At 64.4% G+C, this 27,066-nt stretch overlaps 3 protein-coding genes across 3 annotated transcripts in view; 2 read left to right on the forward strand and 1 right to left on the reverse strand.

The window, feature by feature from the left end:
- Positions 1-1,072: 1,072 nt before the first annotated feature.
- On the reverse strand, positions 1,073-2,574 carry ABHD16B (abhydrolase domain containing 16B). Its single transcript, XM_047770609.1, has one exon. It carries the CDS (start codon positions 2,490-2,492, stop codon positions 1,080-1,082), a length of 1,413 nt encoding a protein of 470 aa, XP_047626565.1. The 5' UTR covers positions 2,493-2,574; the 3' UTR covers positions 1,073-1,079.
- A 47-nt stretch (positions 2,575-2,621) lies between these two features.
- Positions 2,622-20,390, forward strand: LOC125122348 (uncharacterized). Its single transcript, XM_047770532.1, has 9 exons — positions 2,622-2,713; positions 2,846-2,929; positions 7,371-7,413; positions 11,000-11,224; positions 12,064-12,247; positions 12,378-12,750; positions 14,151-14,321; positions 16,516-16,659; positions 19,658-20,390. The coding sequence occupies exons 1-9, from the start codon at positions 2,622-2,624 to the stop codon at positions 19,737-19,739; spliced, it is 1,398 nt and encodes a 465-aa protein (XP_047626488.1). The 3' UTR covers positions 19,740-20,390.
- Positions 20,391-22,662: 2,272 nt separating this feature from the next.
- Positions 22,663-27,066, forward strand: part of ZBTB46 (zinc finger and BTB domain containing 46) — a 49,995-nt gene continuing 45,591 nt past the window's right edge. Inside the window, exon 1 of the mRNA XM_047770614.1 lies at positions 22,663-22,840. The gene's annotated coding sequence lies outside the window, so the exon portion shown is untranslated. The remainder of the gene's footprint in view (positions 22,841-27,066) is intronic.

A 27,066-nucleotide genomic window follows, 5' to 3' on the forward strand; every position in this document is an offset into this window, starting at 1 on the left:
TCAATTCTTTGTCTGACCCACCTGCCGTCTTTCAGCTTTTCCAGGGTTTCTAGCTCAACCCAGCCTGGCCAGCCCATCCCCAGGGGTTGGGGACAGCCAGGAGTCCCTGCTTCATACAATTCAGGGCAAATGGTGAGGAAGTGAATGCCTTACAATGGCAGTGAGCAGAGGCTTGTCTCTCATTCCCTCTTGCCTCCCTGAGCCAGGAACAAAGCAATGAGTGCTCAGTGCAGGTGTGTCTGTAACCCCATATGGACATGCCGCTTACCAAGCCTGGTTCCAGGGTGAACCCCATCCTATAGAAGTTAGGAGTGGAGGAGTTCCCACTGTGGCAGTGGTTAACGAACCCGACTAGCATCCATGAGGACATGGGTTCGACCCCTGGCCTTGCTCAGTGGGTTAAGGATCTGGCGTTGCTGCAGTGTAGGTCGCAGACGTGGCTCAGATCCCACATTGCTGTGGCTCTGGTGTAGTCCAGCAGCTACAGCTCCAATTCAACCCCTAGCCTGGGAACCTCCGTATGCCGCCAGTGGGACCCTAAAAGACAAAAAAAAAAAAAAATTAGCCATGGAGTGTATGGAGGGAACCCTATGAAGCAGCAGTAGCAAGGAGGCCCAGCTGCTAAGACCTTTATAACCCTCCAGAGCCAGTGTCCTTTCCCAGTTAGGGGTGACTTGCACAGACCCTTCAGCACTCATCTCTCCTGAAGCCATCCTGCCACCTAAGTCAGGTGAAGGACACCTCCTGGAGACCCACAGCCGGTGTTCCCACCATCCTTTTGAGGTGGTCAAGGCACCCATGACACAGCATTGCCATAACTGGGTCAGGTTAATCTTTGCCTTCCCTGTAGGAGCTGGGAGCAGACGGGACGTCCGCAAGTGTTGGAGGGAAGAGAAAGAAGGGAAGGGGACGCCCCACTTAAGGAGAGCACCAGGTCCCTATGTCCTGCCCCACCCTTCCCTAGACCCCAGGTCGGGATCCCCAGGCAGGGCCAGCTTTACTGATTTGGAGTGGGAGTGGGAGCGGGAGGGGCGGGGGGGGGGGGTGGGGGGGGGAGAGACCGACCCGCAGAGTTAGGTCTACAGTCTCCAGGGCAACTGGAAGTCCTCTGGTTCCAGCCGGCTGTAGTGAGTCGCCTCCACGTTCTTGAGGTGTTTGCGCGCCAGGAACAGCGCGAGCTGCCGGCGCCGCCGAGGGCTCAGGCCCTGGCCCACCAGCCAGGGGAAGGCGAGCCCGTGGGGCCCCCAGGCCTCCTCGTCCTCCTGCCGGTCCTGGCAGCGCGTGCGGTAGGAGCGCAGCAGGGCCAGGCACCACTCGTCATCCACGTGGTGGCGCGTGTAGAAGGCGGCCTCCTGCGCCAGGCTGCTGGCGCGCAGCCAGCGGGTCACGACGGCGCGGCCCTCGCGCGCCATCACGGCGGGGTAGCGGTGCTGCAGCAGACGCAGGAGCAGCTCGTTGCCGCGGTTGCCCTCCACGTCGCCGGACGGCAGGGGGCGCAGGTGGCCCGAGGTGCTGACCACGTCGTCCTGCGTGCGCCGGAGCAGCAGCACCGGCCCGGGGTAGCGGCACAGCTGCTCCGCCACGTTGAGGTTGAAGTGCTCGCGCACGGTGCGCACCACCAGCCCCTTCCAGCAGTGCGGCATGACCTTCAGCGCCAGTGGCACGAGGTCGTCGAAGGTGGCGTCCAGCACCAGCGCGCCCAGCTCCGGGTACGTCATCGTGGCCCAGGTGGCTGTGAAGCCGCCGATGGACCAGCCATAGACCACCACGTGCGCGGGTGGGAAGTGCAGGCGGTGCAGCGCGTACTTGACCACCACGTCCATGGCGTTGGCATCATGCTGAGGGAACGGCGCGCCCGTGCTGCCCCCGAAGCCCGGGTGGTTCCAGCCCAGCACCGAGTAGCCGGCCTCCAGCGGCGCCGCGAGGCAGCCCATCTCGTAGAAGCCTGCGTTGCCTTCGCAGCAGATGACGAGGCGCAGGCCGCGGCCCTGGCCGCCCGGACACTGGCGGCGGTCCATGAACATCGTGTCAATCTCGTTGCCATCGCAGGCCACCAGCTTGGCGCGCCGGCCGCCGTAGCGCTCCACCAGGCGCTCCTGGCCCTGCTGCAGCAGCGGCAGCAGCGCGCGTGTCATCAGGAACATGGAGCCAGGGTACACGAGCCAGCGGCCCAGCGAGTGGGCCAGCGCGTAGCTGGCCAGCTGGCCGGGCAGCTCGCGGATCTGCTGCAGGAGGCACTGCGCCTGGCTGCGCGCCCCGCGCGACGGCCGCCCGGGCGCATCCCCGCCCAGCGCCGCGCCACGCAGGAGCCACACGCCCGCCGCGGCCGCCGCGCACGTCAGCGCGCCGTGACCGCTGCCACCCCCGGCGGCGGCGCACACGTCGTCCCAGCGGAAGTCCACCGGCCAGTCACGGAAGTTGTAGGTGTAGTTGGCGGTCAGGTAGATTTTGAACACGTGCACCAGCGCCTTCACGAAGCAGACGACGCACATGGGCGTCGAGGCCACCGGGCGCCACCTGGGCCCTAACGCCCTGCGGCCCGGCCGGGCTCACGGCGGGAGGCCCCTGCCCGGCCTGGAGGGCGGCGGCAGGGGCGAGCGCGCGCAGGGCTGCCGCGGGACATGCCTCCTCAGGGCTTGGCCCTCGTGGCCTTTGTGACCTGGGCCTTCCAGGGTCCAGGAGAGGCGGCATCTGCCCGGCGCGTGCTGGCTTTGTGAGTCACTGTGGCTGCAGAGGAGGAGACACCCGGCGCTGAGCACACAAAGGGTCCCTAGGGCGGAGGACGCCCGGCCCCGCCCCGCCCCCAGGACACAGCGTGGGGCCCGGGGCCACGCCCTCCCCCCAGGCCCCAGGCCCCAGGCCCCGCTTCCCCAGCTGCCCAGCCTCCCACCTACACCCGAGTGGCCTCCAACAGCCTCCTCCTTGAACTGTAGGTGGACAGACAGGCCGGAAATCAACACCCTGACCGCTTCCTGGGTGGAGGCCTGGCTCTCACTGGGAAAGAAACACCCTGAACCAGCCTGCCCCCTGCTCCTGCCCCAGGTAGCAAGCTGGTGGGCGATGGAGCAGAGGCAGGAGGAAGCAGCCTTGGGGATCAGGCTGTGTGAGAGTCTGCAGAGGCTGGGGGGCGGTCCTGGAGGAGGCTGCTAGGAGGGGTCCCCTGCCCAGCCTCCCTGGTACCAGGGAGCAGCCCAGGAAATCGCACAGAGAGCAGCAAAGGCTGGGAGGGGGCTGCGCTGGAGCAGGAAGGCAGTGTTTGCTCTCCGTCTGTGCCCTGCCCTCTGCACCTTCCTTCCCAGGAAAGGGGTGCGAGCAGGCTGGAAACCCCCCCGCCTGCCCTGGGTCCTCTTTCTACCGCGCCAGCAGAGGCGGTGACCTTCTCCAGGTGGGTCCTGCCTGGCCAGTGTTCCTCATTTTCGGCCCCCTCAAACCGCCCTGCGAGTTGTGCCTTCCTCTTTTCTGGAGGGTTCTGGTGGGTTCCCCTTTTTCTCTAGGACCTAAGCGGGCCAGCCAGCCCACCTGAGGGCAGAGGGGGCCAGGTAGGCATGCAGGGAGCCTGGACCAGCTGGGCTCTAGGGGCTCACTGAGCAGTTGCCTGGACCTGGCCAACCCAGGCAGACCTCCGGAGCCCGAGTCCTGCCTCAGAGGCTCCAGCCCTTGGGGAGGGCCTCCAGGCCCCAGCCTGTCCTCTCTGCCCAGGCACCCTGCCTGTTCAGCTGAGTCGGGGACTCTGCTGGCCCTGTCAACCCCACCAGGCGTGGGGAGCAGAGGGGAGAGCTGTTGCTGGCCTCAGCAGTTGCTGGGCGGGAGGGGTCCATGGGCTGAGTGAGTGAGCTGAGGGCTGGAATATCCCCCTCCGCCAGTCCCAGGTAAGATCCAGAACTGCCAGTTAAATCTGAATTTCGAATAAACAACCAATACTTCTTGAGTGGAAGTATGTCCTAAGTGTTGCATGAGACACACTCACGCTGAAATATTACTTATCTGAAGTTCAGCTCTAACTGGACATCCTGTCTGTAGATTTGTTTGGAGATTTTTTTCGTTTTGTTGTTTTTAGGATTTTTTTTTTCTTTTTGTCTTTTTAGAGCCGCACCTGTGGCATTTGGAAGTTCCCAGGCTAGGGGTTGAATCAGTGTTGTAGCCCTACGCCACAGCCACAGCAACACCAGATCAGAGCTGCATCTGTGACCCACACCACAGCTCACGGCAACACCGGACCCTTAACCCACTGAGCGAGGCCAGGGATGGAACCTGCGTCCTCGTGGATGCCAGTCAGATTCGTTTCCACTGCGCCCCGACAGGAACTCGTGTTTTTTTACTAACTCTGGCAGCTCTCCCCCCAGCACCCACTCCCTCCAGCCACTGAAATCCAGGCCTTCCTCCTGGATTGGCTGCCTGATAATTGGTCAAGTCCTGAGGACCAAGAGGGGGTCGCGGAGCCACTGGCCGCCTGGGAAAGGGCTCTGCGGCTGCTCCCACTGTGCTGCAAGCACCTCGCCTCTTTACTGGGTCCTGGGCGGCACGAGGGGCAGAGGGAAGCTGCCCCAGGAGGGAGCCCACAGGGAACCCTCCTGGCATCAGAGTGGGCAGAGCTGCCCATGCGGATTGGTGAGGATTTGTCTTCCTGAAATGTCCAGCCTGGGCCTGAGGTTAGGGCTGGAGATGGAGCCCTGGGGGCGGGGCTCACTTCCTTACTCCCTCACTCCCTTAGGGAGGCTGTTCATCTGGGCCAGGGAAGGTGGGTGCAGACCCAGAGGCTCCAGGCTCGTTTTGTGAGACAGCAGGAGTGACCCCAACAGCAGAGCAGAGGGCCTCATTGCATCCTCGGCCCGAGGCCAGGCAGACACTGGGCGCGGGGGGGGGTGTCCACCTGGCATGTTGGACGCATCACATTTTGCTTTGATCCCCCAGGGAAAGAGGGCCTGGGGGCCGTCTCCCGTCTCCCTTGGCTCTGAGGCTTGTGTTTGCAAATAGAGCCTTCCCTTCACCCCGGCCCTGCCCTTGGCTCCCCCGGAAGAGCAGGAAGCTGGGGCTGGGTGGAGGGCAAGAACCGGATTCTGAGGGGCAGAGGCCCGAACGCTTGAGCCGCTAGCCCCCAGGAGTCCTCACCCTGAGTCTGGCCTGGCCCCTGCACCCAGCCCCCAGAGCCTGAGTGCCCCAGAACCACCAGCTCTGTCGAGACAGGAAAGCACGTGACAGGAAGGCCACCCTCCTGCTGCTGTCCCCTCTCCAGAAGAACCCCCAGGCTGGACCAGCTGCAGCAGCAGTGACCTCTTGTGCCCCCCATGTGCTCAGTAAAGGTGGGCCGTGTCCCCAGTTTTCAGGTCTCAGGGGGAGGAGGCCTCCCCCAGGGACCACCAGGCCGACCTCAGAGCCTTGCATCCCATCCCAGAGCCTGCTGGGTTCTGTGACCTCTGGCCTTGGTTCTGCAGGCCTCCCACCCTCCCCCACCTAGGCCAAGCACCACCCCCCACTTCTGCTCAGCCTCCCTGGAGGCCCCATGTATGCTGCCAACCTTGGAGAAGGAACCGAGGGAGAGTGAGAAAGACAGTCCCAGAGGCTGAGGGGTGGGGCCGGGATCAGAACCCCTGACAGAGGGTGTCCAGCCTTGAGAAAGCTGCAGCCGCCGTGGGAGGGGAGCTGAGTTTGCACAACCGCCTCTGCTCAGGAAATAGGGTGCGGGGAGGGTCGGGGGTGGCTGGGAGCCTGAGGACAGGAGGGGACGCTTCCTGGCGGATGCGGGGTCAAAGAAGGGGCGGAAATGGCCAAGACAGCTGCTGAACATCTGGAGTCACAGTTACCCGGCACCCTCACGGGTGGTGGGGTTTGTGGGCGGGCACATGCCCGGCCGTCTCTGTCTCCCTTCCCTCTGTGCCCCCTTGGTGAAACTTGGGGGTGGGGTCAGGAGCCCTACAGGCCAGTCTGAGGGGGGCTAGCACCTCTGGGTGGTGCCCGGTCTGTACCATTCTTGCAGACTCTAGTGGGTGCAGGTTGCCCTGGGCGTTGTGCAGGCCACAGCCCTGCTCCCAGGACAGTCACGCCTGGCTGGGAGCCCGGCTGAGCAGGCCTTACCCCTTCCACCCCTGCAGCCTCACCCGCGCCCCGGCGTGCCCTCTGCAGGTGAACATCCCCGTTTCCAGATCTTTCCCTTCAGCCACGGCCGCACGAACACCCTTGTCCGAGAACCCCTTAGGCGCTTTCCCTCCACGCCAGGTTCCTCTGAGAGTCCCTAGCTGCGGCCGGACGGCTGCTCCGAAAGCTTGTGCTGGCCTGTGAGTCTGAGGGAGCTCGTCTCTGCCGCAAGCTGGGCAGCTTGGTGTTTCCGCAGTTTTGGTCCGTGTGCGTGTGCGTGTGCGTGTGTGTGAAGTGGCATGAATGTTGACTGGTCCTGACCTGCTGACCAGGCCAGGCTCCAGAAGCCATTCCGCTGTCAGGAATCCAGGCCTGCTCTTGGCCCGCAGCGCCTCGGAGGCCCCTCACCTGCGGGGCAGCCGCCCTGGACCTCAGGCAGCCCCTCTGGGGAGGGGAGGGGAGAAAGGACGAAAGGACGGGGACCCTTGGCCGGGACCGTGAAACCCAGGGATGGTGGCAGGAAGGGGGATCGGCCTGGAGGGAGGATCTGAGCTGGATCCCTTTCCTGGGAACCTCTGGGTGGGCCCAGGTCTCCCGGTTCCTCCAAGTCGTGGAACCATCAACATTTTTCACGTGGTAGCGAGGCTGCACAGAGGTGAGTGGTGTCTCCAAAGGGGCAGCCCCCACAGAGGCCCTTGGAGATGGGGACAGTGACCTAGAGTCCCCACCGCAGCGCCCTGTCCCCCTCCTCCTGCCCCGGGGCTGCTCATCTTTGCGGGCAGGGCAGGCGTTACTGGGAAGCCCATCCCACCCATCTGCAGCATCCTGGGTCCAGGCAGTCACCGCCAGAGCAAAGAAGCAGGGTCGGGGGGGTCGTCCTCAGTAACTGGGCCTCCTCAGCTCCTCCTCTAGAGAGTGGGAGACAGCCTGGGCAGGTGCCCGGGACCCCCCAGCTGAGCCTCCCTGGGGCGTGGGTCTCCCACCGGCCTGGGTGGGTGGGCTGAAGCTGGCTTCCGCTTACGCCCCTGTGTCAGGGCTGGGGGCTCATGAGGCTCTGGCATGACTCTAGATCAGGGGACCCCCTCCCCCCGCCCGCCGCAACTAAGCGTGGAAGAGAAGGGGAAGGTAGGACCTTGGGGCACCCCGTGAGCTCAGGTCTCTGGTGCCCTTGGGGCCCACAGCTGAGGGGGCACCACCCCGCACCCCCCTCACCCCGCACCCCCCGCACCTCCTGAAGAGCTGCCTCTGCGAGGATCTAGGTTACGGCCCTTGCGGCTCCTTCTAAGTCTCTTGCACAGATTAAAAATGGCAACTGTCCTGGAGCTGACCCCAGGGGACCCTGTAAGTTCCTCCCCCACTTGCTCACAGGCGCTCTCTGTTCTGGGCGGCTGCTCTGCTCGGAGGCCCTGGCTCCCCCACCCCTCGCCCCGGGGAGCTGGCGCGAGGTCAAGCCCACCGCAGCCTGTCCAGCCCACCTCCTTGTGGGGTGGGGGGGGAGCAGGGCTGCTCCAGGACCGGCCAGACAGGCAGGCCCTTCTTCCCTCCGGCCCAGGAGAGGGGGGAGGGGGCCGGGGAGAGAGGAAGGGCAGCTTGTCCACCCCCCCCCAGTCACCACAAGCCAGGACCCTGGGTCCAGGAGGGGCAACCCCCTCCCTCTTGGTCCCTGTGGTTTCTCTAGGGGGGCTGCTCTAGGGTCACCCCAGTTGGACCCCACACACGGGACAGTCACGGAGGCGTCCCGGCCGGCCCCAGGTGGCACTGCTCCAGGACGGGATCTGGGAGCCAGGAGAGTGTCCGGGCCTTTGCCCTGAGCCCACCCAGGAAGGCAGTGGGGGGCGGATGAAGAAGTCGGGGACAGCCCCGTTCCCCCTCCTGCCCCCAACCCTGCCCTGGGGATCGGCACTAACCGCAGGGCTGCCCACCCAGCTGCTTTGAAGCCTCCGGCGCCGGACTCAGCTGCCAGGGTTCCTGCTCCCGCCCCTCCCCTCCGGCTGCGTGGGAGCCGGGGAGTGACCACAGGGCGCTCGTGGCCTTTGATGTGCCGGGGCGAGGCCGCAGGAAGTGGGCGGTAGCCCACCCAGGCCCTGAGCCCACCCCACCCGGGGAGCCCGGGCCCCAAGCCGTCCCCTTGCCTAGCCATCTGGGCTGCCCAGGTGTCCACTGGCCTGGGGCGGAGGGGGCCAGGGAGGCAGCGGCTCCAGGCCGCCACCTCCACCTCCGGGGCCCAGCCCCCCGTTCTGCCCAGGCTCCCTTGGGGGAAGCAGTGGGGCCAGAAATTGGTCCCTCTCCCTCAGCTAAAAATAGTGGGGCTTTGTGGAAACCCCCTCCCCCACCCCGGCGGGGGAGGAAGGAGCGGGGCCACGGCGCTGGGGCCTCGGGGAGTGAGGCTGGACAGGAAATGCCCGGGTGCCCGGCCCCCACCAGCCGAGGTCCCATCAGCAGCACAGCCCCCGGGAAAGCCCCGGGCAGCGCCTTGGGACCTGCTCAGGCAGGAGTCTCCCGGTCCCCCAGGCCACACAGCCCAGGGTGTTCTCTGCCACCGCCGCTGCCGGGCAGGACCCCTCCCTGCAGGTCTGCTGTGCTGGTGGCCGTGGACAGGGCTGAGCGTGGCACGGTCCATCCCTGCTTGCCGGTCACAAGGAAGGGTCTCCCCTAGAGAAGACTTTTCGGGAGCTGATGCCCAGAGGGCAGAGGGCAGGAGCGGGGCAGGAGCTGGGCCCAGAAAGCTGGATGGAGTCAGCTGTGAGTGAGGCCATGGCCACAGGGCCTGGCCCGGGGAGGGGGCGGGGGCAAAGGAACCTTGATATCTTGGGGGAACAAGAACAAAGTGGTGTGGCTGGAACGGGGCAGGGGGCGGGGGCGGGCACAGGCATGGGGCAGGTCGGGTGGGGCATTACTGCCGGGAGGGAGTTTGAACGGAAGCTGCTTCTCAGAAGCCACTGAGAGACTCTCAGCAAGAAAGTTCCAGACTCATGTCTGCCTTTCGGGAGTGGTGACTGCTTTGCAGGGGAGGGGCTGGAGGAGGGGGCAGGGCTAATGCTGGAGGAAGGTTCCAGAAGGCAGGGAGAGCCAGGGAGGAAGGCTGTGGGGCTGGGGGTGTCGAGGGTCCGCTCCTGGCCTGCCTTCTGGGGGCGTCGGTCGTCGGGCTTGGTTCCTCTGAGGCGTTGGCAAGGAGACAGCGGTGCCCGGAGAGGATATGCTCGAGGTCTGAGCAGGAGCAGGAAGCCGAAGGGAGGTTTGGGAGAGAGGAGAGCTGTAGGCCAGGGCTCAGAGGGCAGGGCCACAGCAGGAGCCCCGCCGGGGGCTGAGAAGAGTCGGTTCGGGATCGGGGTGGGTTTGGTGGCAGCCTGCTCCGAGGAGTGACTCTGAGTGGGTGACTGAGGTCTTTGGAGTTGAAGACCTGGAGGAGACATTTCAACCAGGGGCCCTCGCCACCTGTCCAAGGAGGGCAAAGGAGACTTTTCTCATCTTCGCCGCTGCAGACGCCACCTCCCTCGCCGCCCGCAGCTCCTGTCCCTGTCACCTAATCACAGTCACCTCCATCACATGGTCACCTCTCTTGCCTCCGGCTCTGCCATCACCTCCCACCAGCATCACCAAAACCCCCCTTCGCGGGCACCACCACGGCCCGCTCATTCCTTCGGTGGACAAATGCCCGTGGAGAGTATACACCCTCTTGGCGAGGAGCCGGCCTGGGCCCTGGTCACAGCGACGAGCAACGCCCGGGGTGCGGTCTCCGCCCTGGGGGGCCTGCAGTCCGGTGGGGCAGCTCGAAAACCTCCCGTAAGAAGGTTTAGAAAAACCTCCTTCATCGGAAGGAGCCAGCAATTCCACTCCTCGGTATTTGCCCAAAGGAGACGACATGCGCTCAGGGAGCCCCGAACTCAGGTTCCCAGCAGCGTTTGTCACAGGGCCCCGTGGGGGAAACTCCGAAGGCCCGTCAGCTGGCGGCGGGCCTCGTCCACTGCGGAAGGAAAGGGGCAGAGGACCGGAGGGAGGAGCGGTGCCTGGGCCGAGGGTCTCGTGAAGCCGACGGCGGGCCCCCAGGACCCCCGTCCCAAGGTTTTGCTTCTGTGAAGCCCTGAGAAAGAGAAACCGGCAGGGACCTGCTGGGCGGGGGACAAGGTCGGAAGCCAGGAGGCCCGGGGGGGGGGGGGGGGGCGCGACCGTCGTCATTGCCGCCGGGTGGCTGCTTGACCGCGGGTCAAAGCTCATCAGGTTGTAGCCGCGCAATCGGCGGACATTATCGTATGTAAATTGAGGTCCCATACACCTAATTTTTACAAAAAACGTAAAGGCGGTGAGTGGAACGAAGAAAAAACAGGAGGGAAGTGACGGGGAAGGCGCCGAGGGCTGGGCTGCTGGGCACAGGGCTCGTGTCTGCCAGGCCGCGGGCTAACTCCAGGCTTTAATCCCTTTTGGTAATTTCAGCTCCAGTAAACTGACCAAACAGAGGCAAACCCAGACTCAATTTATTCTTTTCTTTTTTTGTCTCTTTGCCATTTCTTGGGCCGCTCCTGTGGCGTATGGAGGTTCCCAGGCTAGGGGTCGAATTGGAGCTGTAGCCGCCGGCCTACACCACAGCCACAGCAACGTAGGATCCAAGCCGCGTTCTGCAGCCTACACCACAGCTCACGGCAACGCCGGATCCTTAACCCACTGAGTGAGGCCAGGGATCGAACCTGTGTCCGCATGGATGTCAGTCAGGTTCGTTAACCTCTAAGCCACGGTGGGAACTCCTAGGCTGTTTTTAAATGAGACACTGTTTCCCACTGGAGCAACCGGAAGAGTCTGGCAGCCGCTTCTGTGAATGAGCAGTGGGCACTGGGGGTGGGTTGTAAGCTGGAGCCAGGGGCTGGTGTGGGAGGAGGGGTTCTCTGGCCTGGACTCCCCACTGGCCAACAGCACGCCTGCCGGGGCCTCCCAGGTTGGCAGCCTGCATCACCCAGTCATCACCCAGAGTGAGCAGACTGCCAGCCTCGGGCCTACGGCGCTGCTCAGGAAATCCGGGCCCTGCTGCTTTGCCCCGGGAGGCCCCGTGGCCTTCACACCAGCTGGTCTCTCCCTGGGCTTCTCGTCCTGGGCCGTGGAGAGCTGGGGCCCGGCTGGGGTCTGTCCTCGAAGGCAGCGGCCCCGGCATTCACCCGGAGGAGTAGGCTGCCCAGTGGGAGGGGAAGGCGAATGTGGGGGCGGGGGCTCCCCAGAGTGACAGTGGTCCCCGGGCCCCCTTGCTCTGTTGGGCGCCCGGGGCTGGGACCCCCAGCGGCTCGGCATCCCGGCTGTGGCCTCTGTGGGGCTTGGGCATCTGGGACTGGGCTGCGTCCTTGGTGCTGGCCCCGCTGTCCCTCGCGAAGTCACTGTTGGAAGCAACTTGGACTGGCCCTCAGCGCACCGGCCATCTCAGACCCAGTGAGCCTCAGGCCCCGGTGACCTTGTCCCCCTGTGGCCTTGACCAGGGCTGGGAACCTCCGGCCTGGCGTCCTGTGTCCTGCCAAGAGGATGTCCTGTCCCCCAGGCCGGCTCTCGGCCCTCCTCCATCCCTCCGGCCTCCAGGGGCAGAGGTGGGGGCGTCGTGGGGGGGAGGGGCCTTGGAGGCCGGCCAGCTGCCCCCATGGGTCCCGAGCCCCGCCTGCCTCTCCCAGCTCCCCCTCCCCCAGGACCCGGATACAGGGGACAGAGGCCCCAGCCCAGCACCTGGGGTTTTCCGGGACAGGCTCCAGTCCCCCCGCGCAGGAACAAAGGCTGGCGGAGGAGAGGGGAAGTGGGGCGCAAGGCAAAGAAGTGGGGGCTGACCACGCTTGGCCACGGCTCCGCAGGCTGCCTCCCCCATGCCCCGTCCTGCGTGGGGCCAGGATGGGGAGAAGCGGCCACCAGCCTGCCCCTCCCCTTGGGGGCAAACAAGGCCCACAGCAAGACCGGGCTGGTCCTGGGGGCACCGGAGCCCAGTGGCTGAGCGCCCCCCACCGCCCCAGCAGGTCCCCTCCCCCACAGCCATCTGCGAAGGTGACTGGGGGTCCTTCCCACCATGCCCCCAGCATCTGCGCTGTGTGTCTGCCCCTTGCGGGCGTGTTTCCTGGTAGCCGAGGTGTCCGGGCACGGCTGAGGGACCAGCTCTGCGACTCGGCCTTCGCCTCTGGGGCTGTGCCGCTGGCGTCCCTGAGCAGGTCCCTGGGCGGTGCGTGCGTGTTTGAGCGTGTCCCAGGCCGGTGCCTGGATCTTGGGGTGTCTGTGTGGGCTTCCTGTACGTCCACATTTGGGGGTGAAGTTGTTTGCCCTCTAAGGTCAAGAATGACTCTTCCCCCCAGAAAGCCCTGCCGCGGGAGGGGTGGGAAGACAGCTGCTGGGCTTTCTCCCCCCCAGGGTTCTGTCCACCTTCTGCAGGAGCTCAGCTGAGTTAAAAATAGCCCCGGGGCCTCTGGAAGCGGAAGGGGTAGAGGCGCCCGCAGGCCGGGGGAGGGAGGAGGACGGGAGGCACCCCCGGTCCAGCAGGCAGCGGGCGGTCCCCCGGGCCCACCCAGCACTCCAAGGCCAGCCAGCTCGGCTCCAGCAGGGCGGGCCCCACATCCGCCTGCCCCACCTGCAAGTGTCAGGGACCCCGACCCCGCAGCTCCTCCGGCCGCTCTTGAGAAAGGCAGAGGGCCTGGGGCAGCCAGCCTGGCCAAGCCTCGGTCCCCAGAGGTAGGAAGGGCCCCAGGGCCCCCCATTCCCCCTCTTGCCGCCCCCACCCCGCAAAGGATCCCGGGAGCCTTCCCTGGGGGCCCAGGTGGGAAGCAGGACAGACAGCAAGGGAAGCATCGTCCCTGGGGAATGGAGATTTGGGGGGGTTGGTGTACGTTTTATTGACGAACCGTGTACATACCGAAAGCGCACCCCGCTTCAGTGCGTATGTGGTGACTCTCCCTAAACAGAATGTACCCTGTCACCAGCACCCAGAATACGGGAAAGGGCATGGCCAGCTCAGGAGGCCCCTTGCGCCCACCCCCCAAAGGGTCACTGTTTGACCCCCTTGGCTCCACGCGTCCCACCCACTTCTGGAGGCGACCTGCCATGGGAGGGAGGCCGTTGCAGTGCCGGAGTCACCAGCTGCTGTCCTCCTGGCCGCCCAGTGTCCCCTGACGTACTCCGCCTCTCGGGGGCATTTGGCTTTTCCCAGTTTGGGGCTGTTGCAAAGAGGGCGACTCGGAGCATATTCTGGGTCGAGGTTTCTGTGAACCCGAGTGTGTTTCCAGCGGTTCCAGGGCACACACCTCCCCCACCAGCTCCTGGCCCGGGCATCTCTATCCTTGGGGTCTCTTTGTCCTCGGGGTCTGGGCAGGGTCTGTCAGGGTGGGGTGTCCCCCCCCCCAGGAGGGCAGCGCACCCTCCCCGGGGCCAGGCACGCCCAGAGGAGGCGCCCATCCCGGAGGCCCACACCCACCCTTCCTTCCTCAGGAAAACCTGCGGTCTGATAAGGCCTCCAGGCTCTGGTTTTCTGAACCACCCCGGCTCGGAGACCCCCGGGGGAGGTGGGACCAGAGCCCCACGCAGCGGGGGGCAGTGGGAGCTGCGGAATCTGGCTCTTGCGTGTCACCCCACTCCCCATGACAGAGCCTCCCATGCAGCTGCAAGCAGAGGGCTCTGTGCAGCCCTGGCCCCTGGTCGGCTCTGGGGGCTGTGCCCCGGCGGTGGTCTAACCAGGTTCAGCAGCTGCTGTTCCTGGTTCCTTCTGGAAGCTTCGCCCCGGGGCGAAGGCCTCACCTTCTTCCATGGCCTCCAAGGCCCCGAGCCACCCCCCCCCGGCCCCTCCCCGGGGTGTGTGGGGGTGAGGGCCAGTGAAGGCCTTAGCCCAGGGTGTCCAAGACTGGAAACCACCCCAGAAAGTTAGGGGGCCACTCTCAGCACCCTGCCTGCCCGGGCCCACCCCGCGCTGTGATTGCTAAACTCCCCTGTGACAACGCTGGGGGCCGCTTCTGTGTCCTGCCACCTGGCCCCGCCCACTTAGCTAGGTCAGACAGGTCCCTTGGGTGTGGACTGTGGCTCAGAGAGGTCAGTGACTTACCCATAATCACACAGCAGGTGTTGACCCCGGTTCTCACCAGGCTGCCCCTGAGGACTCAGGACAGCAAGCGGATCAGACAAGGCCCTGCCCTCACGGAGCGCGGGGAAGAGGCCAAGGACACCAGAAAGCTCAGGCGTCGGGCCAAAGGAGGCCCGTCTCGGCAGGGTCCTCTCCGAGAACAAGAGCGGACCGCTCTCTTAGCGGGCTGGGGGTGAGCCCACAGGGTGAGAACCACCAGTGTGTGGGAGCAGGAAAGGTATCTGAGCTGAGGGAATGGCAGATGCAAAGGCCCTGGGGCAGAAGAGCCACGGGGCCTCGCTGCCGTCTCTCTCATCTCAAGCAGGTGTGTGGGGTGGGTACCACCTGTCAGCAGGTGCGGCGCTGGGGATGGTGGCGAGGGAGGCAGGCTGAGGCCATCTGAGCAGGCTGCAGATGGCTGTGGGATGCCCCAGGCACCCGGGTGGGCGGAAGGTTGTGGCCTACCTCACTTGAGGCTGCACTGACCTGGAGGGTGAGCGGTGGGCGTCTGTGGGAGGGAGCGTCACCAGCTGGCGGGGGGAGGGGGGGGCTGGCTTCATCCTGGAGCTGTGTGGGTGGGGAGGGGCCATCGGGGCTGTCCCACCTGGGCAGGACTGGAAGTCACCTTGCACCATCTTGATCGGGGCCCCAAGGGCCAGAGAACAGACTCTAGCATCCCAACCCTCAGCCGAGGTGGAGAGAGAGGACTGCACAGACCAACGGGCTCTGAGATCGCAGCTGTCCGGAAAAGCCTGGACCAGGCACAGACTGCAGGAGGCCCCGGGCCCAGGCGTCCCAAGGATGGGGGCCCCGCCTGGGCCCCTGCCCAAGCGACCTGCCCAGATCGACCACCCCTCTGCCGCAAGACTGCTCCTGGGGGCCGCGCTGGGGCCCCAGGGGTCATGGGCACCCAAGCCAGCCCTTCTCCTTTGGGGCCTCCTCTCCCCCATATGGCACCCGCAGCCCTGGCCTCGCCCCGCAAAGCTGCGAGTCCCCAGCGTCCACAGCGCCTGGCTTCCTGTCTGTGAACAGGCTCCCACCACCCTGCTGTCCAGCCACCTCCCCCAGCCTCTCCTGTGTCTGCTCCACCCAGGGCCTGTCAGCTCTCACCCGATAACCTGTCTGAGTCATTCCATCGACTGTCATTCTGTCTCCTCTTCGCAAGTCGGCCTCGGCACCTTACGGCCCGTGGACAAACCTGGAAGCCCTCGCCTGGCCGTCGTTGGAGCCACGTGGCCCCAGGAGCACCCGGGCTCAGCCCAGCCAGGATGTCCCCGAGCCTGGCTCAAGCTGCACACCGCCCACCTCCGCGTCCCCACACTCCCCCCCCCCCCACCCCCGAGGGTGTCTTGCCCTCCTTCCTGAGACCTGGGTGGGACCTCTCGTGTTCAGTGTCCAGAACTGGGCCTGGCTCACTGGGGAGAGAGCAAGGCGAACGCACGCAGACACACAGGCCTGACAAAGGCTCACAGCTGCTGACAGAAAGAGCCCGGGACACACCTAGAGGCGGCAGGAGAGACTTCACGCAGGCCCCTGCAGTGGGGAGAGACCCCACAAGGACTCCAGGGTTTAAAGGGAGAGCAGGAGTCTCCCTGTGGCTCAGCCAGTTAAGCATCTGATGCTGTCACTGCTGTGGCACAGGTTCGATCCCTGGCTCAGAACCTCTTCATGCCTCGAGTGCGGCCAAACAATAAATAAATAAAGGATGACGTTTTCGTTGTGGCACAGTAGAAACAAATCCAACCGGTACCCGTGAGGAGGCAGTTTGGTCCCTGGCCCTGCTCAGGGGGCTAAGGATCCGGCGTTGCCGTGAGCTGTGGCGTAGGGTGCTGCTGGGGCCGTGGCTGTGGCTGGCACCCAAAGCTCTGATTTGACCCCTAGCCTGGGAACCTCCATGTGCCACAGGCCTACAAAGCAAAAAAAAACAAGACGAAAACAAAAACAAAAACATAAAGAGAGAGCAGACAAGAAGAGGGCTGTAGGGAGGTGGGGAATTAGAGAAGGCTGAGCAGAACGAGCAGGAGTCGTTTGCTGGGGCAAAGCCCGTCCTGCGGGCGGGCGGCACTGCATCTTCGTGAGCAAAGGCGGGGGTCGGGGGACTGGGGTCCCTTTCAGCGACAGGACCGGGGCAGGTGGAGCCCTGGCTGAGGAAGGGTCAAAGCCTCGGCGGGGCAAGTCCCTCATGAGGCCATGGGCCACACCCTGTGGCCGCTGTCCCCTGAGGCTGGCAGAGCCAGGGGCCTTGATTGACTTGGTCTTGACGTTTTGGAGTAAACGGCGAAGTGGCACCATTTGGAAGTCCTGAGAATCGCCGTGTGTCCCTCACTCCGCTTCCCCTGAAATTACCACCCAGCCTCACTGCATCAGTGTCCCTCTTCTGCCCCAAGACCCCACCGGAGGTGCCATGCTGCAGAGACGTCCCTCTGGGCCAGGACCGAGCCCCTGATGTCCCTTCGTTTTCACGACCAGGACAGTTTTGAGATGTGCCGGTCAGGAGTTCTGGAGAGAGTCCCTCAGTTTGGATCCGTCTGGTGAGTGCTCTCGTGAGCAGACTGGGGTCCTGAGCTGGGGGAGGTTTCTCATCGCCTCTCCGTCTCATCAGGGCCACCGTCCCGGGTCCCCCCCGAGGGTGCTCACCTTGGTTAGCGGGCGGGGGGGCTGCCAGCTCCGTCTCTGCAGGGTGCAGCCCCTCGCCTTCCCTCTCGCCCTCTGCTTGGTGGGGGGGGGCACCCTCAAGCATGGGCGTCAACCTCTAACCCCAGGGAGGCCCCCGGGAGGCCTCTGGCGGGAAGGCGCCTTCGTGGGGACATGCTTCTGGGGACCGCTTCGTGCTTTGCGTCAAGGTGGCAAGACGCTATGATACTCAGGGGGCCCCAGCTCTGGCCGCCTTTCCCCTCATCCCTGTGTCCCTCTGTCTGGGCCCTGTCACTGTGGTCTGAGCCCCTCATCCGCCCGCACTGCATTTTCCCGGCCTCGGTGACAAGGGGCTCTGTCCCTGCCATCGGCCGTTCCTCCAAGGAGCCCTCTTCCTAGGACTGTCCTGCCACTGGAGGGGCTCTGGCCCATCTCCTCGCTGGCCTGATTATTGCCAGGCTCCTTCCGGACACACAGCGTTGGTCTTACTCTCCTGTCTCAGGATGTCCCTGGCACGTGGCAGGTGCCATACGCTCCATGAATGTTGCCGAATGAGTGAGTGAAGGATGGGAGATGGGGCCTCCTGGCCCCGCACGGTGGGGCCCCGCCAAGCTCACCAAGGGGACCCCAGAACTCCCTCCTCTGGTGGGAGGGGGGAAAAGAGCCCCTCATCTCCTCCCCCTCCCCCCCCAGCCCGTGACTCCTGGGACAGAGGAGGTGCCCAGAAAATGCGCCCCCGTCTCCCCTTCCCGCCCGGGGTTGGACCTCGTTAGGCTCGGCCTTGTGTCCCCGCCTGGCAGCTCCTGAACGGGACCCTGGGAGGGCCCGGTGTCCCCTTTCCCTGCCAGGCTATCTGCCACAATCACCAGCTTCTGCAACACAAGCCTCGGCGGCTGTGGCCCTGGGGAGCAGCTGCATTGCTCCAGCGGGGACTGAGGCCCCCCGGCCCCTTTGCCCTGCTCTGGTGCTGGCTGGCTGGTCTCCCGCGGCCTCCCAGTTTCCAGAGCCCAACGGAGATGGAATTACAGCCCCAGGCCCGTGGCGGGCAGCACTGCCTCCTGGCTGGCTGGGCCAGCTCCCCCTCCCCTGCAGGGCCAGTGAGGTCCCAGTTGGATAGGGCGCCCGCTGTGCGCCCCAGGGCAGGGATCAGGGAGGCACCCACAGGGACCGCGGCTCAAGCAGAGAAAGGCAGGTCGAGGAAGGAAGAGTGGGAGGCAAGGGGGAGACTGTGCCTCGTAGGGGTGCGGGGTCAAGGCTCAGAGGGTAGAGGGACCCAGGCCAGCCTGGGGAAGGGGGTGGCCACACAGGAGGGAGCCCAGCACCACTCTCCAAGCTCAGGCTGGCCTCAGAGAGCTGAGACCCAGGGTGGGGCCCGCCCGAGGCTGAGGAGGGCTGGTGGCCCCCAGAGAGAGGCTGGAAGGGTGGGAGGTGAGGTGGCCTCCTGACCATGGCCGAGCTGTTCACAGACCCTCAGGGACAGGCCCCAGCTCCACCCGCAGCCCCCTGGGCCTGCCCAGCCTGGGTCCTGGCTGCCGTCCCAGCCCCAGGCGGGCCTGGCTGCGCAGCTGGCACTAAGTACCCTGGCTCTGCCCTCTGCCTCCTCCCCTGCTTCTGCCCCTTCCCCCCAGCCCTGTCTGCTGGGCCCTCAGTCCCCAGCTCCACCTCCAGCTTTCTGGCCCTGCCCTCACACGCCAGCCCCCCTCCCGGGGCACAGGGCAGGTGTGGCCCTGCCTTGGATGGAAGGGCAGGTCTGGAATGCAGGGCCCTGGTGCCGGGGCCCGGGTGGGGGGGGCCTGGGGCTCAGGAAGATCAGGGGCCGGCGGTTGGCAGCGGTGTTTTGGAAGGACGGTGGGGGTGAGCGCTTGGAATGGAACGGGGCGACAGTTGGCAGTGGCAGCTGGAGCGGCAGTGGGGCTTGGCAGGGGCGCAGGCCCGGAGGACAGCGGGGTGGGGCAGCCATGGGGTTGGCAGGTAGCCTCTGGCTCTGGAGGGAGGTCTCGGGGAGGCCCGGCAGGAGGGCAGGACCAGTTGGCACCAGACATCGCTGAGCCAGGCCCCGGAGTAGGCCCGGCCTGGCTCCAGCCTTGGCCGGGCGGCCCCCCAGCCCCCGGGTGGGGCTCTGCTGCAGCCCAGGCCTGGCCTCCGGTCGGTCCACCCGCAGGGCCCAGGATGACAAGCAGAGGGCGGGTCCTGCCGCGCAGCCCAGGCATCCTCCGGCTGCGTCTCCAGCCCTGCCTTCGCTGCTCTCCCTCCCGGTCCCCTTACAGCAGGGGCTGCAGAGGGCAGGGACAGGTTCTGGGCAGTTTCCTGGGAGGGGCAGGACTCCCAGGGCTGTTGCCATGGGGACGGCTGAGCAACACCACTGGCTGGAGGATAAACAGGCAGGTTTCCTGACCAGTGATTGCCATGAAGACAGCCCCAGAGAGCCCAGCTCCGGCGGGGGGAAGCGCTGCCAGGGGGAGGTGGGGCGGCGCAGGCCCTGGCAAGGCGGGCTCGCCCGGGGGGACGCTGGGAGGGAGACGTGGAGGGATATCCTTGTCCTCCCTCGTCGTTGTCTTCCCAAAGCGTCTCTGGGGCTCTGCTGCAGGAGCAGACTTGGCCCGGCCTGGCCTGGCGCTGGGCCCCCTCCCAGCAACTCTGCCCCCTGAGGCCACACAGCGGGGATGAGGGCAGGTGGAGGGCGGGCTGAGCACGTGGTGCAGGGGCTGTGCCAGGCCCTTTTGGGGGCCCTGCCAGCCAGGCAGCTCTCTGAACTGAGCCTGCCCTTTGGGGGCCTGGGGTCTGCAGCCGGGAGTGGAGCCGGGCGCTGTGAGTGCATCTTTGGGCTAGGCCGGCTTCTGCAGCTTGGCCCCCCGGGGTCCCCAGCCTCAACATTGGGCTGCTCATTCCTTCCAGGCCCCCAGACCCTCACTGCCTCGAGGTGAGGCAGGCTCCAGACATGCTCACACACGTGGTTGCTGAGGAGCTTCCAGAATGACCACCACACAGCGGGGACCAGGGCCGAGCACCGGCCATCCACCTGCTTCTGTCTTGTCCACCGGTGAAGCGAGGGCAGGAACAAAGTCTGGGTCATCGTGGCATCTCAGGCACCTTATTCCCTGGGCACCCCCAGACACCCATCTGCTGGCTTTTCTACCTCTGGACCCTGGGTGCCACTGTTGAAGAGCGCCACTGAGGCCAGTTCCGCACCCTTGGCCCTTGCCTGTTTCCAGAGCCCCCTGTGGGGCAGAGCTGCCCTCAGAGAGGCCACCCTCCTACAGACAGTGAGGACCTGCTGGCTGCCAGGTGGCAGATGTCTGTGCCAGCCTCAGGAGTGAGGTGCAGAGCGAGTCACCTGCACCAGGGGCCAGGGGATCCAACAAGACTGGAGGTTGTCTGCCTGCTATGAGTCTGAACCCGGACACTGATGTAGGCGGGGCCCTCGGGGTCTGTGCTGCCGACACCCCCCCTCCAAGCAGATGCACGAGGTGGTTCCAGGGGTCCACCTGCATGATCCTCCTGCCCCCCCCGGCTCTGCAGAGCTGCCGCAGCTGCCCTGAGCCCGTCTTCCTTCCTTGCTCTTTTATGATGGGGTCATTAGTTCTCAGAACCGTCCCTGTCTGGAAGAAGGCAGGCTTTTTCTACAGTTTTTGCTGTAGTTGTTATTGTTGTTTGGTTTTGGTTTGGTTGCTTCCACGATATGTGTAAGTTCCTGGATCAGGAACTGAACTCGTGCCCCAGCAGTGACCTGAACCGCAGAAGCGACATCGCTGGATCATTAACCCCGTGAGCCACCAGGGAAGTGATGGGCTTCAGTTTTAGGCACGGCTTGATCAAGGCTCTGGGATGATTCTTGCTTCTGCCTTTTTGGTTTCTCAGCTTCCTCTGCAGGCTCTTGCCCTTCTGAGGGTTTTGGGAACCGAAGAGATGGGTTGCAGTCCCCAGTCCCAGACAGGTTTGCTGTGGGCGGGAGGCGCAACTCAACATCATGCGGGGTACGGGAGTGGGAGACAGAGTCCCAGGGCCCCCAGGGACTCATTCCACGACGCAGTAGGGCCTGCTACCAAGCCCAGAAGCCCTAGGCTAGCAGGTGGGGTGAGCCCTGGTGCCAGCAAAGCAGGGCTAGGCTGCCGTGGGCTGGCCTCCTGAGCAATGACAGCCCCACCGTGTGTGCCACCAGGCAGTCTCTGCAGCGCTCGGCGGCATCTTAGCAGTGCTGTCCTCATGGACAGTGTCTGGGGGTCGAGCCATTCTGGAGGAGACGGGGCTTCTCTCTGATGGGGAGGGTAGCCCTCAGGGGCACGGCCCTCCTCTGCGAGGCGGCCCCCCAAGGCTGGGGGGCGGGGCGAGGGGACCACAGCAGAGGGCGCCCTCTGTGTCCTCGAAGGGAGGACAGAGTGATGGGCCAGACCCTTCTGGCGGCCTGGAGGCAGCAGCTTTGCTTCGAAGGGTGGCCGTGCCCAGCCCCCGCCTGAGAGGACCCAAGAAACTTGGGCCTGTGGTTCGGGACCAGGGGGCCCTCCAGAAGAAAGGCTCAGGCGGGGGGGCTCCTGCGCCCGCAGAGCCAGCCCAAGCAGCGCAAAGGGAGCGGGGCGAGGGTGTCTGCACGGCCATTTCCAGGCGCCGGCTGCAGTGAGGGAGTGTCCCAGCCTTTCATCGCTGCTGCCAGACCGCGGCCGCCCCCCCCCCCGCCCCCCCAGCCTGCCCTCCCACAGCAGCCCAGTGAATGCCTCCTTACACATCCTGAGAAAGCACCCATAATGGCCCGCCGCCTCCCACCTCCCGAGGAATTCCGCCGCGCTGGGCCCCGCAGGGAGGGCGTGCGCAAACGGCCCGCGGTGCCTCCCCATTGGAAGACCAGGTCGTGCTCGACTCCCCTCCGCGGCTGGCCAGCCACAGGCTCACCTCCCTTTCTACCGTCGCGCCCGGGAGAGGAAGCGAGGTGGCCTTTGCCCCCGCACAGGCCAGTCAGGAATGTGGGGCCACGCTTCCCATTCCACCCCCCCCCAACCCGGACCCGAGGACGTGGGGGGGGGGGGCGGGCGAGAAGGGACGCGCAGGGCCCATCTCGGGAGGCAGGATTCGAGATCGCTTGCGGGGGAAGCGGGGCAAGGCCCGGGCCGCTTGCTTCCCGCCCCTTCGCGGGACCCCACACCCCCACCAGACAGACGACGCGGCGGGAAGGACCGACGCGCGCGGCTGCCGAAGCTCCTCAGTTGACCCAACCCAAGTCCCCGTGGCAGACACTGCCGTGGCCCGCACTGCGAGGTGCGCCTCTCTCTGGGCGCGCCGAGGTCCCCGACCGCGCTGCCGCGAGCCCCCGGGCGCCCTGGGAGCGCATTTTCGCTGCACCGCGCGCGGCCCGCGCAACCGGCGGGGAAGGCGCGAAGTTTGCGCGTCTGGGCGTCGGGGTGTGGGGATAGCCTGTGGCCCAAGGACCCGCGCCCCGGAGGAACAGGCGCGTGGGCAAGGCGCGGGTGCGCGGTCCAGGCAGGGGTTGGGGTGCCCTAGCTCTGACCCGCAGCTCACATCGGGGGCTGAGTCGCAGCTGCTGGGACCCAGGGGTAAGGGGCGCGGGCGCCCGGAGACCCCACGCCGCGCCGCCCCCGCCCCCTGCTAGCCCCGCGGAGGGGGCTTCCCACAATGCCCAGCGAGCTCCAGCCGCACTTCCGCTGTCCGGCCGCCCACGGGGGGGCGGAGGCGAACCGACCCCCGCCGCGGCCCCCTCCGCCCGGCAAGCGGAGCCGACTGACCGAGGGGCGGGGCGGCGGCCGGGCCGGCGGGGCGGGGCCCGGGGCGGTGGCCGGGGCCGGGGCCGGGGCGCGGGCCAATCAGAAGCGGCCGAGCGCGCGCCGGGGGGCGGGGTCAGGGTCCGCAGGCGGGGCGCGCGCGCGGGCGGCGGGGGCCGTGGGGTTGGAGCGGCGCGGGGGCGCGCGCCGGCCTGACGGACGGACGGACGGACAGACGGACACAGCAGCCGAGGCGAGCACGCAGCTCGGACCCGCCCGGACGCAGCGCTCGCCCGGCGGCCGCGGCGATCACCGGCGCTGGTCCGGCGGCCGCGGCGCCCGCCCTCGCCCGCGCCCCATGGGGTCACAGGTAAGCGGCGCCGGCTCATTGTCCGCGGCCGGGCCAGCGCATCGCGGCGGAGCCGGAGCCCTGGCCAGCCGCGCCGCTCCAGGCTGGGGCCGCTCCAAGCCGGGGCGCGCCCCCGCCGCCTGCCCCCCGCGCCCCGCCGCGCCCCGCCCCGCGGGGGCGCCCTCCCGGCGGCGATCGGCTAGCCTGGCTGCGGCTCTGGGGGCGGCAGTAGCGACCCCGGCCCGGCCCCCGCCGGTCCCTGTGCTCGGTGGCGCGGGCGGGGAGAAGCGGGCGGGGGCGACGGGAGGTCCCCGCGGGGCTGCGCTCCGAGGCAGAGGCGGCGACGGGGCTGCCCCGCGCCCCTCGCTCTCGGCGCCTCCTGCCGCCGCCGCCGCGGTCCCTCCCCCGTCACCTCCGAAAGGGGAATTTTCCAGCTGGTAATTTCTGCTGCGTCAACGCCCGGCCCCAGGAGGCAGCCCGGGGGCGTCCTGGCGCCCCCCGCCCGCGCCGCCCTGCGCGCCCCCCGCCCGCGCCTCGGAGCCGCACCCGGACCCGCCCGCGCCGAGTTTGCCAAGAGTCGGAACTGCGGGAGGTGGGCGCGGCGAGTCCCCGCGCCCCGCCGGGCCTTGGGGGTCATTGTCTCCCCCTGAAGCCGGGCACTGGCCTCGTCTCCATTTTCATTACTGGCTGAACCCGGGCGCAGGGGCCTCGAGGCGGGGCGGCTGGAGGAGCGCGGAGGGTACCGGGCGCACAGGAGGGCTAGGGGCGCGCGGAGCGGACGGGGCGCGCGGAGGGAGCGGGGTCCGCCGCCGCGAGCCGCGTCTTTGTTTCTCTGTAAATAGACATGTCAATTTCACAGGGTAGCACGAGTCACTGTCTGACAACTCAATCCCGGTGGCAAATGGGGATATTCCGCACCAGGAGGAGGGCTGTGGCTAGTTGGTGTCCTCCAGCCGTGCTAAGCAATTCGTTATTTGTGGATTTAACGGTCCACGCACAATAGGGTTGGACCGAGGAGCCTGGGTACGAACCAAACGGGCGAAGAACTGATATTTTCTGACAGCGAGGAAATACAAACAAAAGAAAGTTTGACTGAGATTCTCGGCGAATTTCCTCACGCTTTCCGTGCTACAATCTCAGCAACGCGTTTGTGGTGGGTTAGGGAGGCAAGACTGTTACCAGCATTGTTTAAAGAAATGCTAATTAGGCAACACGTTGCGCTAACCAGACACCTGTGCGCAGTCCTCGCGTGCGTCTTCATTGTGTCAGCTGTAGGAGCTTTCATGCTGGATTTACTATCGAAGCCAACTTCCCCTTTGGGTAACAGGCTGTGGATTCACCGTGTGGCTGGCCCGCACGCTGCCTGGGCAAGGCAGCGTTTCCCTTCTGCAGGAGTGGGAAGGAGTTTGTTCTCCAGAGGGCAAGTTAGAGAATTTGCACGTGAATAATGAAGTAAACAATGGAATTTCGTCAGAGCAGAATTGTTCCTCTTGGTATATTTTGTGGTAGTTGTAGGGCTTTTGAACTGAAAAGTTTGGGACGCCTTTTGCTCTTCCAGAAGGGATTACGGGCTGAGGCAGAAGTTACTGGATTTAAGTGGGAATTAGACACTGTGTCCCCTAAGAAGCTAATAACCATTTTCTTATCCTTTACTGAAGGGAAGGAGGGGTGTGTGTGTGTGGGGGGGGGTGGGATTGGGAAGTTCTCATGAAGGAGTGCTAGAACGTCTTCACTTAGGCTGAACCAAAGATTCAGCTTCCCTGGGAGGCCAGCCTCTGGACAAGATTGAATTTGGCCTCATCGACATCATGCTGGATGCCAGCGTTTTGCTTTAATTAGATAAGTTCTGTTTAGATTTAGCTGTTTTGTGTTTGAGATGAGCTGTTTGTCCACATCCAGTCTCCGTCGTTCAGGGCTGGCGGGCTCTTGGCTGCAGGAGCACCAGCCCTCCGGGATGCCCTGTGTCCTCACTCAGTGTCCAGGGTCAGGGTGATGCCCAGTCTCCGTGGTCCCACAGGAGGTCTGGAGGGCGAGGTCAACACTGAGAGTGGGTGAGACGGCTCCGAGGGCCTGCAGAGGCATCATTTACAGTCAGACGAGGTGTTGTTATTCACAAACACGTTAAATCGAATGTTCGCAAACTTTCCAACATTGTCCTTACGTGGGGTTTTCAAATTAAGGAAAATTGGGCCACTGTGTCCCTGTGGTCTGTGTTTCTGGGGCAGCTGTGCAGCCTGCTCTCGACGAGGTCCTCAACCAGCGGCACCGAGCCCAGCAGAACCGGAACCGTTTCGTGCACCTCTTCAGTAGGTGCCACGAACCCTAAACTTGAGCGCACGCCTCACTTGCTGGCGCTATCTGTGCTCAGGTGCCCTCTTGGCGGCTGTGTTAAAGTGGGTGGGGTTCTAGAAACCACCACTCCATCTTCTCCACTGTTCTGGGGGCTTCGTGTTCTCATAAAAATGGAGCCTTTTTCTTTCTTTCTTGTCTGTGGCCATGCTGTGAGATGCAGAGTTTCCTGGGCCGGGGATCGAACCTGTGCCATGGCAGTAAGCCGAGCTGTTTCGGTGATGATGCTTGGTCCTTAATCCACTGAGCCACCAGGGAGCTCCTTTAGGCTGTTTTTAGATGAGACATTGTTTCCCACTCGAGCAACTAGAATAGTCTGGCAGCAGCTTCTGTGAATGACCAGGCCGTTTCTTCTGTCTCACTGAGCATATTCCACTGTAAAGACTGTTGGGCGATGGTTCCCCCCCCTTTTTCTGTCTTTTTGCCATTTCTTGGGCCGCTCCTACGGCATATGGAGCTTCCCAGGCTAGCTGTATAGAGCTGGATCGGAGCTGTAGCCGCGGGCCTACGCAAGAGCCGCAGCAATGCGGGATCCGAGCCACGTCTGCAACCTACACCATAGCTCATGGCAACGCCGGATTCTCAACCCATGGAGCAAGGCCAGGGATCGAACCTGCAACCTCGTGGTTCCTAGTCGGGTTCGTTAACCACCGAGCCGCAAGAGGAACTCCAAGGGTTCCCTTTTGAATCAACTTGCTCCCCTGAACAAAAAAGCTTCTTCTCGGGGAGCTCCCTGGTGGTGCAGTGGCTTAAGGACCCAGCATTGTAACTGCAGGTTCTATCCTTGGCCCAGGAACTTCCACATGATGCAGGTGTTGCCAAAAGAAAAGAAATAAGGATTCTTCTTGTTGCCACAAGTTTGCTCGAATGACCTAACTCCTAAGAATAAGCAGATAATTGAAAATTCCTGTTGAGGCCACGAGGCTCGTTTAAGTCTGAAATCGGGCTGTCTTGTCCCAATCCTGGCTCTCGTGTCCTCTGCTGTTGGCTCTGGCTTTGGTCCGGCCAGTCTAGCTGGGGTCTGAGATGGTGCATCATCGAAGGCTCCCTCTTTCCTGCCTTCGGCTCCCGCACTTTGTGTCCCTGACGCGGGCACACTCAGGCTTGGTGTTCTGGTTTGCTGGTGGTGACGAGGTGTTCTGTGGTTCTGCTCGTGGATGGAGAAGTTTTGGAAAAGAGAGATAAGTTCTTTTAACGACTGAAAAGTTGTTCTCGTAAAGGATACAGATGCGCGAGGCCAGGCAGATCTGGCCTTGGCGTGACTTGGGCGGGTTTCCGTTCAGCATCTCTCAACAGTGCCCCTTAGCTCTTCTTTTTTCTTTTAAAGCAACTGTATATATATATATATATATATATATATATATATATATATATATATTTTACCATCTTAACCATTTTATTTTATTTTTTTATTATTACTCAATGAATTTATTACATTTATAGTTGTTTAACTCTTACTTTGAATTTTGAATTACCAACGCCGATATTTGGATTTTAAAAATTAGTGACCTGGGTACTTTAGAAAGTTTAGGAACATGTTAACGGGTTTTGCACCAGCATTTACAGAGCTTTTGTGTTTTGACAGGTGTGCCTTTTGAGTCATGTTTGACATTCGCAGGGGCTCTTCCTCCTGATGATTTTTGGCTGTTTGAGGGCTTGCTGTGGCCCAGCCCTCGGACCAGACTGGGAAAGAGTTCCTGCAGAGGGGCTGACGGCCTGCTGGCCTCGGGGGGAAGGTCGTTTTGGAGCCACTGATGTGATCTGGCGTGGGGGACAAATGCTGGCGAGAGCTCGGAGTGGCACAGGGTGTAGGCCGCCTGGTGGGGAGGGGGCATCTGGATCTCCAAAGACCCTTGGAAGGAAAGGGCGTCCTGCAGACCCCTCCCCCGCTCAGCATT

The sequence above is a fragment of the Phacochoerus africanus genome, chromosome 3 (genome assembly GCF_016906955.1).
Source record: "Phacochoerus africanus isolate WHEZ1 chromosome 3, ROS_Pafr_v1, whole genome shotgun sequence".
NCBI classification, from domain to species: domain Eukaryota; kingdom Metazoa; phylum Chordata; class Mammalia; order Artiodactyla; family Suidae; genus Phacochoerus; species Phacochoerus africanus.